This window comes from Micromys minutus, assembly GCF_963924665.1.
Source record: "Micromys minutus genome assembly, chromosome: 14".
Taxonomy (NCBI): domain Eukaryota; kingdom Metazoa; phylum Chordata; class Mammalia; order Rodentia; family Muridae; genus Micromys; species Micromys minutus.
The window spans coordinates 16,645,729-16,659,045 of record NC_137983.1 but is presented as its reverse complement, the minus strand read 5'-3'; the positions used below and the strand labels follow the sequence as shown (position 1 = coordinate 16,659,045).

The window sequence follows — 13,317 nt, the reverse complement described above, 5'->3', positions numbered from 1 at the left end:
CCAGTACCAATGTATTGCACAGTGATGTTGGTTTATAATTCCTGTGCTAAGGAGTCTGAGATTGGTTCCAGGGTCAGCCTTTCAAAGTAAGCCTCAGTGAAAGTAGCCAAGTAGGTGGCTCCTAAAATATGATACCTGAGGTTGACCTCTGGCTTTCATAATCACATGCACTTAAACTCACATACATATTAAAACACACACACACACACACACACACACACACACACACACACACACACACATACCCCATGGAATAACCACTTTCATTTGTCAATAAAACCTTTTAAATGTTTAAACCCTCTGGTTATAGAAGTTTAGCAAAAATATTCACTTAAAGTATAAAGTTAAATAACCATGTTCTATGCTGTAAAGGAAAAGGAGAAAAGTTAAACTCTTACTTGATTTGCTTAAGGTAAACTTTTCTTTTCAAACTGATAGTTTAACTATTTTAACTTACCCACAATATCAGCAGATCAACAATATCAGCTAAGCATTATCTTAATTTGGTATGATGTCAACCACTGTGAAAATTAAGACAATCCCTTTAATACCAGTCTATCTAGTTAAAAATTGATCATTAAGCCTAACTCAAGGTACATGTGAAAGCATTAGAGTAGAGACAAATAGGTAATCTCAAAGAATTGAAGGAAACCAAGAAAACTGGGCTTACAAACAGGGACAGAAGATAGTCTATTAGAAGATACAGAGGTAAGTTACAGGGAAATTCATTAGGCCTTGTTGACTGCTATAGTCTTTCTAAAATCAATGGGGCATCCGTGAACATCCTCTGCAGAGGATGGTGGTATTAGGCGTGCTGCTTACAGTAGCTGCGGATGGAAGTCTGAGAACAGGAACAGCTGTAGAAGAGAGGAAGCTGGTGTGTGAAGCAGGAAGGATAACATCACACTAACTGGAAAGAGAAGAAAGTGTCTTCTAATGTTCTAAGCCAGGGGAAACATTGGGGCCTAAAGCCACTGAAAGGGGGCAGCTAACATTTGTTTGGAGACCTGTCTTTTCCAGCTGCACACTCAGGGCTTCTCATCTGCAGTGTTTGCTTGTCATAGTCATCCATTCCATCTCTCTCCTGGTTTCCATAATCCCTACTTGAAACTGTATTGATTGATATTTTCTACAACATTCTTTTCTTTCTGTTAAACTCTCTAAAATGTTTTTCTAAAGTCTTGGACAACCAGGGGACTATTGCCTGCAAATTTTTCACTGCCTTATTTACCATGTGGAAAGAGTTTGGTTAAATTCTGTGTACTAGAAACACTGTGCTTCTTCTTTAGATGTTTTGTGTACTATTGTTCTTTCTAGGAAACCCCATTGTGGTTTTTATTGTTTCTATGTGCACTTTTACCAATAAAAGACGGTCTATGAAAAAAAAAGAAAGAAAGAAGAAACTGTGACTCTGCTTTCTCCCGGGAAGGCAGTTGGGATGCCTCCTCCTGCCTGAGAAGCAACTGAATGACAACTCATCCTCTTTCTTTTTTCTCTCTCCTATTAAGTTACCCTGTCATCAGTTGGGCCAAGCCAACTTTCTTTTAACTAAAAGTTCAATCAATGACTTCATTTGCTAACTCACAAGTATCTCTAGAAACCAAAGCCTGTCTTCACTCTGATGTAGCCACATTTGTCTCTCACCAGGAATATAATAGGCACTGATCCACATTCATACTTAGCTCCTTCCAATATACTTGCAACATTTTGTAGTGACATGAACTCTTTTCAGTAGCATTGTGTTCTTGAGTGTGGACATGCATTCATCCAATGTACTGTTAAGTTTCTGTTTGCATTTGCTGGTTGGAATAGCCAAAAAAAAAAAACAAAAACAAAAAAACAAAAAAAAAACAAAAACATGAGGTCTGATTTGTACAAAGACACTAAGTCGTGTACTTTTCATTTTTCAGTTCCTTAAGACACAGTTTCCCAGAGCTTTCTAGAGTCTCTTCCTCTCATCTCTCAGCTTCCCTTTGTCATTGCTTTCACACCCCAAAACTGTTTCTTCCTGCTACTCAGATTCTGTAGCTCTTGGTTTAAGTAGCTGTTCACCTGCAGTTGTGAAGGCATCCTCCACTTACCCAGTCTCTGTTCATCCTCAGGGTTGGTTACTCATAGAAACCAAGTCAACATTCCCATGACAGTGCGCTGTGTTGTTCCATGGCTTCTTTTGTTGCCTATAATTTGCCACCATTGTGAGATCTGTAAGACTTTTATTTCTTTCTATTAATTTTTATTCCTTGGGCTCTAAATTCTGTGAACACAAACATGATTTGTTTATTAATCTAGAGAAGTCTCAGTGCTATACTTGGCCTGTGGTCAGCGCTTGGCACTGGGGAGAATGAGTGCTTCAATGAAAGGAAATGACTTCAAGGAGGGCGAGTTGGGAGTGTGCAGATGCTGGGAGGTTGAAAGCACTGAAAGATGCAGATGCTAGAATGATGATGGACACAGAATTCTACTGAAGTGTCCAAGTCTTCTGCTTTTAAGTTGGGAGAAAGCATCACGTTAATAGTTGTACTATCAAATGAAGCTCATTGTGCTTGTGAATAGCAGACATGTTTCTCAGAAGAGAAAGGCAAATGCAAAGGTAAAACTAGAATGCATTACTTTCTCTCATTTTGGAAAACCATGCCTTCCTCCCACCACAAGGATCCTCTTTTATTTTCTTGTTTAGACTAAAGAATAAATTTAACTTAAATTCAGTTAAAGGAGCAGAACTTATTGTTGTTTTACATTAAGTAGTGACATATGCATTCTGTCCAAATAGAAATTAGTATGTGGCCAAGGGGATTAGTACTTGGGTTAAGAGGTTAAGGGAACTGATCTTGTACAGGACCAGAGTTCAGTTACCAGCACTGATGTGTGATGGGTCACAATTGCTTGTAACTCCAGCTTTAAGGGATCGAACTGCTTTCTAGTTCATAGGCACTTGTATGAAGCATACACAGAAAATTCCCCCCTTACACAAACACACACACACACACACATACATAATTAAAACTATAGGTGTAAAATAAAATTAATACTCATCGAGTTATCAAAAGTAGTGTAAGAGTTATTAATGAGAGCCATACAGGTTTATAGAAGTGCATTTATGAAGTTTCACATCCCAAGTGGCCAAAGCATGAAATGCCCAAAGGCAGGAAGTGTTCAATTGTGTTTCTTGTTTTAATAATACAGTTTGTTAAATCTTCTACCTAATAACTCTCACCTATAGTTATAAAAAAGACATCTATCCAATGTACACATGGGAATGTGTGAAGATATCTTTTCAATAAAAGTAAGCTTCTTGTTAAATGTCTTTCAAGTAAAAGGGGGAAGGAAAAACTTTTGTTCAAGCTTCAGGCATATAGTTTAGCTGCCAACTTCACCAGTCTGAGTGTATAAACTTTAACAACACCAGCATTCCTAGTGTTATGCTCCGATTGTTGATTTTTAAAATGGAAACTTCATAGAAATGATGTTTTTTATGGGTCTCTGTGAAGGGCAGGTTATCAGAATGCATGAGGAAGCCAGTTTCTAGTTGCAAAGTAAAACCACATGGGCTGAGCATTCCAAACTGAAGTAATCAATAGCAACCGCCTCAGCGGCCTCTCCCTGAAAGTCTAAAGCACATAGATCGAATGCCATCTTAGCCTCTTGCATGAACATGCACTGAGTGTACTTTCTCACATGAAGTTGTATGTTTAGGAGATCACATCAAAAGCTGACGTGAATCTTGCAGAAAGGTATTTGCTGCAGACAGGAGAGCTGGAAGAAAGGCATCTGCTTTGAAAATGCATGTGTGCAGTCAGAAGAAGTTCCTTAAATGTCCTTTTTTTTACCCACGAATGTCATCATAAACATAATAATGGATGGTTACAAGAATCATAGGTATAATTGGGAGGCCCGAGCTTTGCTCTCAAGCAAGTAAGCTCCCCCCCCCCTTTTAATAGTCAGTACTAGGCCAGAGATGTCAGCTTAGCCTTTTTGAACTAATTTTGAACGTTATTCAAAATTCTGTATTTTTATCTCAAAAAACCCCAGCAATTTGTTTATGTTTATAGAAATCATATAAGCATATGTATTGCCAAAGTTATTTTTATATTTGAGTACAGTGTATCATTTTTACAACATATTTGTGCCTTAGTGCCTTAGTATAAAATGGAACTTTCTAGTACAAGCAGGCAGTATTATTTGGACTGTAATTAGAAAGATTTCTTCCAGAATGCTGCAGAGGTGTGGAAGATTAATTTATTACACTCATATGTATTTGTGTATTTTATGAATAGAATGCGATTTGTGTTGTATCTTTAACAAATTAATATTTGGCAAGTACAGTTGTTAGAAAACAGGTTTCATTTTGATGTGGATAAAGACCTCTTGACCAGGAAGAGTTAGCAGAAAGTTATGCAAAAATAATATTTTTTCCTGAAGAAATTAACAAGGAAATCTGTGGGGAAAAAACTGTTGCTCTTGGTCAAATAAAGATATTAATGTTGCTAGGAATTTTATTGAAGACTGAAAACTCCTGATTTAGGGTTTTAACCTATTTGTAATGCATCACAGTATGTTAAAATGAGTTCAGAACTAGGTGTCAAGACTCTTTTATCTGCTTTCTGTCCAGATTCAGTCTGAGTTGTGTAGGTTTTGAACAACTGTGAGTGTGGCCAGAACACTAAATTTAACTGCTTTTACCTCTTCTCGTTTTTAGGAATTGTTGCTTTTATACCTTCCAGCCAAGCCTTTTTTTTTTTTTTTTTTTTTTTTTTTTTTTTTTTTTTTTTTTTTTATGTTGAATGTGCTCAACGTTAGGACAACTAGAAGAATAAAGAATTCTATTTTAGATATAAAGCTGTTTTAAAGGTGTCATTTTAAGAATATATTTGTATCCCAAAATATCTCTGTTGAATTTGGTAATAAACTGGGCTCCAGGCTATTGCTGATGAGGAAGCTCTGCACTCTCTCTTGACCAGCCTGGGATATGTATGGAAATGGGAACTGTTGATCTACAGCAGTTGCTATGCTGGGTAAACACTATTGTTTCAAAGGGCACTTTATTAGAAGTCCATTCTTGTTGATGAGAATTAACTATTACATATTCTTATTAAAGAATGCCAGTAGATAACAACAGGGAACCTAATGTCGGAAATATTTCCTGTTTCGCTTTATTTAGCACACTTTCACAGAATGTAAAATCAGATGATTTTGAATTCTCAAACTTTAAAAAAAAAAAAGCCTTCTTTATGAGTATGCCCTTTTAAATACACTTCAAAGCCAAAACAAAGCATGCAAACATTTATAATATCAGAGTTCATAAATAATACTTTTACCACTTAAATATTAAGCCAGGTATTATGTGTTATTCTAGAAGTACTTTCTTTATAGCATAAGACTGTCTTACTACATATGAGACTGCAATTGATTGCAGCATTAACTCAGCTGTGGTATTTCTCAGTAACAATTGAGTAGACAGGCTAGATCTGGACCACTATATAATTTTGTGCATCATGCTTGAATTTTGTTCTTCGAATGAAAGTGAATAAAAAATACTAGTATGTACAGATTAAAACTCAAATTAGTCTGATAGCAGAGCAAGTATAGTATTAAAACGTGACATAATCCACTTATAAAATATAGATCATGACTTTATAGACAGAGGATTGTAGTTAATTATATTGTTAAGATTTTATGAAATGGCCAGAGACAGTTCACATGAAAGTTACACTGTGTTTACTAATTTCTTTAGAGCATTTTAAAAAAATCTCTCTGGTACCTTAAAAATTCTCATATGGCATCTATCACTGCCGTGCATGTGTATGTGTGTGAACAAGGACATGTACATATGTGTGTATATCAGTACATGCTCAGGTTGGTCACATTCATTCTCACTGATAATACCACTAAGCAGGAACTGCATATGAGAAAGTATCATTACTGGTGATGGTCATTCTGGAATTCCAGCAAGGACTTTATATTGCTTATAGATACTCAAGAAATCATTTTTGAAGATCTGAACAAGAAAAAATAATTTAAGCAGAAATGTTTAAAATATCAAAAAGTTACACATATTTACGTTACTCTTGCCTGCTGCTGCTATAATGAGGAGGAGGAGAGAGAAGGGAGAAAAGAAATTCCTCACTAGTCATCTATTCTCAGCACTGTTTTCCAGTCATAGACCAAGGATGGCTAAGGACTGAAATAACGCTTTCTAAGCCACAGTTATAAAAGTCTAGAACTCTAGCCGATGCCTTTTATCCCTTAAGACCAAGTTGTTGGTTTTGTTTGTTTGTTTGTTTGTTTGTTTGTTTTTTCATACTATGGAATGACTAAGGATGCAAGCAAGCAACTATGTGAAGAATATTTATATTTAATCTGAAAGTAGCACTTGTATTTTCAAAACATATTTCTGATTATTGACTGCCTGCTTGTTTCTTAAAGTTTGTATTTTTTAATTGAACAACTTTATTTAAAAAACGAAGATAAATATACAGATTTTAAGCATTTATGCATAAAAGTATGCAAATACATTTTTGTCAGTGCTTGATTTTTTTAAAGGTTTGATAGTGTGCATTAAGATCTTACTAATTACAATTAGTATAAAGTAACTGTAAAACAGGATGTAACCTGGAAATAGTCAAAGTTTTCTTGGTGTGTAAAGATTAAGCATAATGGTTTTTCATTTTCTTTTTTTATTGTTGTTGGGTTTTTTTTTTTTTTTTTTTTTTTTTTTTTTTTTTTTTTTTTTTTTTGCTTTTGGCTTTTGTTTTCTCTTGAACTTCATATAGTCTGTGAGTTGTTTCTGGGGTGTTCAGAGCTTTCTGGGGTTAGTATCCAATTATCAGTGACTTCATATTATGTCTGTTCTTTTGTGACTGGGTTATCTCACTCAGGAAGATATTCTCTAGATGCATCCATTTTCTTAAGAATTTTGTTAAGTCATTGTTTCTGATGGCTGAGTAGTACTCCATTGTGTAAATGTACCACAATTTTTGTATCCATTCATCTACTGAAGGACATCTTGGTTATTTCCAGTTTCTGGCTATTATAAATAGGGCTGCTATGAACATTGTGGTGCATGTGTCTTTGTTGTATGTTGGAGCTTCACTGGGGTATATGCCCAGAAGTGGAATAACTGGGTCTTCAGGTAGTACTATGTCCAGTTTTCTGAGGCATCGCCAGACTGATTTCCAGAGTGGTTGTACAAGTTTTACAACCCCACCAACAGTGGGGAAGTGTTCCTCTTTCTCTACATCCTCATCAGTATCTGCTGTCATCTGAATTTTTGATCTTAGCCATTCTGGTTGGTGTGAGGTGGAATCTCAGGGTTGTTTTGATTTGCATTTCCCTGATGGCTACTGATGTTGAGCACTTCCTTAAATGCTTCTCAGCCATTCGATATTCCTCAATTGAGAACTTTTTGTTTAGCTCTGTTTCTTTTTCTACCTTCAGAAGTTTAAAGCCATGTTCTTTTTTCTAGGAATATGCTGTATTATCACAGTTTAACTGTTCTCCCTTCAACCAGAACATTCTGAAAAGGTCTTGCTACTAAATACAACCCATACTTGCAGGACACCATGGCAGTGAATGTTATCCCCCTGCTTCTTAAATGGCTCCATAATCACTGGGGCTTTTTGTTGTGCACTCCTGGTCTCTTTTCCTTTTGAGTAATGACGTGGATGGAACCTGGCATGGCAGTAACATTGTGGTTAGAGATGTTCCTGGCAAAACTCAAGGGCCAGGGTCACTTCAACTCTTCTACATCCATATCTGTTATCCACAGTGATGCCCAGTCCATTATGCTGGATTCTGTGATGCCTCATCTTTAAGGCAATGTCAGCTCTCACAACAGGAAGTCTTCTGTAATCACAAATGTCCCAGTTGACTGCCACCTCTGTCTCTTTTTCCAGTTATATCAGTCTCTCCTCCTGTACCACACTTCTAGATGCTGTTCCTCTCATACAGTAAGCTTCCTCCCAGCCACATCCCACAGAGTCGCTGGCTGTGTTCATCGTCTCCTCCTAATCCTAACAATATTAGTTTACCAAGAGATTTTCGCCCAACACTTAACCAACGGGACTCTTTTCCCGTTCTATTCTTCTTTGTTGTCCTCCTGGCCTTCTCCATTAGAAGTCTAGTTTTTCACAAGATAATTATATGTTCATTTATCTCCTGTATGAATGATCCCGTTCCCTGCATTTCTTCATTACATGTGTTCTCTTTGTATTCTCAATAATGTCACTAAATCACATATAAATGTCCATGACTTTATTCACAAGTTTGATACTGACAACCCTTCTATGGCTCTCCTCCAGTTCTAGACACAAACATTTGACTGTCCATTATATATGCATTATTAGATTTAATTACTGACATATGTGACTTGTTATCATTCACATTGTAAACTCTAACATACATTAAATATGAATATAAAATTATAAATATAAAACTAAGAAGTAAAGCATACTTCCAGGTTAGATCATGTGCAAGAGCCTAAGCTATATCCCCAAGACCACAAATTTTATAGAAATAATTTGTCAATGTATTAAAAATTGTCCTGTTATACACAACTTATATATCTTCTACATTTCTTGCTACCATTGTGGGTTTAGCCCATGCCATGAAAAGTAAAGAAGCTGTGGCATATGTAGTCTTGCAGAATTCTTTCATTAAAAAAAAAGCTATATATAAAGATGTCATTGATTTCGTTAAATGAAAAGTTTCCTGACAAAGATATAAGCAGATGTGAGCTTAGAGAAGAACCCAAAATGTACTGATAGATACATTAAAACATACAATTTCTATCAGTGGTGTCCTATGTATCATTTGAATATGCACACATTGTGTAAACAGGTTACAAATCTGTCTCCAAATATATGAACTTATTCATACAAAAGATACTGAAAATCCTTCTGATGTGTTGAGATATTTGATTTATGATCACTGGATGTAGTCCCTCCATTGTGAAACAGTGTCACAGAATTAATTACCACAGCCTAATGCAGCAATGTCTGCCTCACTCCTCCCTGGTTTCTGGAAACCAACCTTTCTACTCTTAACTTCACTGACACCAGATAATTAATTTTCTAATACTTATGAGATCTCAAAGTACCTGTACTTTTATGCCTTGCTTTTTTACTTAACACAATCTTCAGGTCCAGCTATGTTCTCTTTATACTGTGTATCCAAAACTGTTAAGTGTGTCATCTATGTTGTATTTATACCATATATCCGAAACTGTCAAGTGAATTTTAGCCCCTTATCCTTGTCAGTAATTGTCAACTGATAGCTTGAAAGTCCAGCCAGTCAGGGAACAGTTACACAGCTCTGAGGTATTTTGCCCATTGTAGCATTTCTCGGATTGTCACAAAGATTCAGAACAACACAGGGTTCAACTGTCATTTCTCTACTATAAATGCATCTTACAAAAAAACAGTGAATGGGTAGGATTTCACTTTTACCTGTTTTTAGTAATAAAATGGCTTATAAACCTTAGGAATCGATATATACTAAGTCACTGTGTTCTGGTTAAGACACTGTCTTTTTCCCCTTGAGAACTGAAGTTCTCCATGAACTAAGATTGCAGCAGACACCTTGGGTAAACTATATTTTCAGACTCTAGTTTAACAGCAAGTAAAATGGCTTACTTTATTTTTAGCTTATTTTATAAGGCCTGTCAAGATTGCAGTAACACAGCTTTGTTTGTTAAAAGAATAGATTGTTCATTTTTTTTTTTTTTTGTTTTAAATGTTGTAAATTCTTAAGATCTGAGATGTGTAAAACCTTCAAGAAGAAATTTTATCTGGAACAAAAAGTAATTTCATAAGCATAATTTATGTCTATGGATTCGCTTTACATAAAATAGAACTTACATAAGCATTTGTAGGCTGTGTGGCCAGTTGCTTTGCTCATAAGTCAGGAAGATATTTGCTACAGATAATTTGTGTCACACTTTAAATCCATGAGCTTTAAGGCCTTGACACTGAGTAATCTGGAATTCTGAACAAATTCTCTTTCCATGAACACACTGTGTGTCACGGCTTTGTTCCATATCATTAGCTGCTCATTGTACTTTTAATATTATTCATAGCTAGTGCTGTTATGTAAGCGTCAGAGCTATTTATTATTCTAATGGAACATTCTGTTTGGGAGCAAACCACTTTTCACTTTGTTATTATTCAGACAGCATTAATGCCCTGCCTATATTCCACAGTCTTAGAAAGCTAACCTCACACCCTCTTTTGGACTCCAACATTTACCATAAACACCCTCTGTAGCATCTATATAATGCTTTTCTTCTTTTTGTCCCTTGTAGTTGTTTGAAATTACAGTGCCTCTCTCTCAAGGCCCCAAACCAGTCACAATCAGTTTTGCCAATCACACTTCGTGCCGGTGCATGTCTAAACTGGATGTTTACAGACAAGTTCATTCAATTATTAGACGCTCTCTGCCAGCAACATTACCACAGTGAGTATTCATTAAGCCTGTTTTTCTACATCTCCTCCTAATATAAAATTATCTTCCAATAAACACAAGTTTATTGAAGGAAGCTTTGTAAAAGACTGTTGTATTTCTCATGGAATACAAGACACAAGATATTATACAATAAAAGTCAAATTATACTGAGCCACCTGTTGCATATGTGGGGTAGTTTGCAATATAAAGGGATGCTCTATAGAATGGTGCACAACCTACCACTATTCATAAAACTAAGTATTCACACTGAGTTAACATCTATGAAATTGAATATTCCCTTGCAAATGATTCTAAAGATTAGAATGTAAACCTCAATGATGTAAGTTTATAACAAAAATTAGCCATACATATTTTGATGATATATAGAGTTGAAATATATCTCCCTGTACTTGTAGCAGAGTGTGGCTACTGAAATCTTAATGACTTGACATTTCTCTTGATATTACTTGACATAACATTCAAACTATCATTGAATATTCAAGTTGCTTCTGTATCTTCATCTTAACTAAGCAAAGAGTAGCATCTGATTAAAAGAAACGACAGAGCAATTATTTGGACACTCTGAATAACTCTGACATTGGAATGATTTTTATTGTCATTTGGGTCTTAGGAACGTTGAACCCCAAAACAAAGATGGTGCTTAGAGATTTTAAGATTGTTTCTGGGTGTATGTAATAGGTACTTAAGAGTGAACCAAGCACAATTCCAGTACTTATTACAATAGCATAAGTAGATGGACAGAAAATTTTCACTAATGGTGGGCTTCCCATGGAGTCTCTTCTTGCTGATCACCTTAATCTGGCAGATAAGGGGCCTTCTTAAGGCATTTTAGAAACCTCAATGACAGCTTAAATATTAACACAAATCTGTGGTCCTTGGAATGAAGAATAAAAGATCCCATGATATCTGTGAAGAAAATGTAGTAATATAAGAAGGCAAAGCAAATATCTTAACTAGAAATTGGTTCCTATATGTAGGCTTATTCATGCAGCTCTCATTTCTAGACCCTATTTCCTTAGGCAGAGCATCCATCCTGAGGACTTTAGGAATCATCTTTGTGTTCATGCTTCCCCATATATTATTTGAAGATCTGATTATGGTTTCTAGTAATTATTCTGCACTTATCTTATGCTTCCGCATAATTGGATTAGCTGTATGTCAAATTCAAAGATGAGTTCAGTTCACTTCCATTTCTCTACTTGTCATAACACAGAGTTCTCATATCCTTTTGAGAAAATTGCAGGTATGGCTAATTATTTCTTCCTTTATCCCACATAAGTAGATTGGTCATTTGTGAGAAGAGGACAACACCTGCTCCAACTTATATATAATTACATAGAATTATATCCATCCACTTCATTCTCTGTGTAGGTCTGCTTTAGCTTATCAGTATCCAGCCATTTTCTTAGTGTTAACTCTTTCTCTTATTCTGTTCACTATTGTAAGCCTTAAAAGACTTCATTTGATTCACCTAAATTGCTTAAAGAGTCAAGCACACATTTCTCGACACTCTTTTACTGTGTCATCTGACTTGTCATTATTCTCCATGTCTGTGTTCTACAAAGTCTAAATCCCTGGTCACAAGTTCATTTCCTGCTCTGAATCTTGTTTCTATTATGACTTTAGCGCAAAGTGAGTTCTCCTTCTTTTTCTGCCCTTCTAAATTTATATCCATTCCTTGACCTAAGATGAAGCTTCTTTCCCTTCATTTTCTTTATCAAAATACCAGTCAGGACTATTTCTTTTCTGCCTTTTGCTCTGGACAATATGCCTCAGAAATGTAATTGTGTTATTACATTTACATCTAACTTGTTTATTTTATAACTTCTATATTCCATGAAATATTAAATGATCATGCTTTCCTAGGACAGTATATTATAGGTAAATCAATATACAATAAAATATAAAAAAAGGATATAATCAGGAAGTGTAGAAGAAGAGACATACAAAGAGAGACATTATATGGAGACATGAGTATCTTAACGCTAAGGGTGCTGAATTTACTGGTTGGTTAATTGGTTGGTGTCTGTTGTGTCCATGAATATGTAATGAAATTGAACAGTCTAGTGGCAATGAATGAGATGGATTAATTAGCTTTTAATACACTAAATCAATAGAAAATTAAATTAAAAGTTAGACTGCAAGTTTCAAGTAGTGAGCACCAACCTAGAGATCCTTATGTTTGTATAAGACAGGAAACTAGAACAGGAAGTTTAACAGATAAGCAAATGACACGAAAAGCTTCGGCATAGTCAAAGCATCCCAAACTGTACTTGATAGATTGGAAATTGTCTGATAATTACCATTTGAAAATGATTATGGCATTATGTCAGTCTTTGGAGTAGTGTCAACTTGAAAAGAAAGATAAGTAGTGATGAAAGACAGAAAATTCTAGCTTAGGTAATAACTCATCTTTTATTTGTTTTCTGACATTGTTATAAAATGTGCTCAGTGGTAATAAATTACATTTACTGGGATTTAAGGGGAGAGCTTCATTATTTGAAGACATTTATCTTTGCAAAAGAGAACAGCAGATACAAGTCCTAGGCAATTTTTTTTTTTTTTTTTTTTTTTTTTTTTGCTGAAGACATAAAACTCAGAATCTTTAGACTATCAATTTGTTATAGATCCTCAGTCCAAATGCTCAAAATGCTCAAATTCCTCAAATGCTCAAAAGTCATGACATTTTCTTTCCCCAGCTTTATATGCCAATATCCCTTTAAGTTTGAAGATCATACACTGTACCAGCCTTGAAATATAAATAAAGAGATGACCATAAAAATTATTTGCTAGCATTATTAAAGATTACAAATAGTGGAAACTCTCATTAAATCAAAACATATAAAATATTTTTTGATT

At 35.3% G+C, this 13,317-nt stretch overlaps 1 protein-coding gene across 1 annotated transcript in view; it reads left to right on the top strand.

Annotated features, from left to right (window-relative positions):
• Window positions 1-13,317, top strand: part of VEGFC (vascular endothelial growth factor C) — a 103,133-nt gene that overhangs the window by 74,403 nt on the left and 15,413 nt on the right. The window contains exon 4 of the mRNA XM_080928368.1: window positions 10,298-10,449. Coding sequence (XP_080784494.1) covers window positions 10,298-10,449 — 152 coding nt within the window. The remainder of the gene's footprint in view (window positions 1-10,297; window positions 10,450-13,317) is intronic.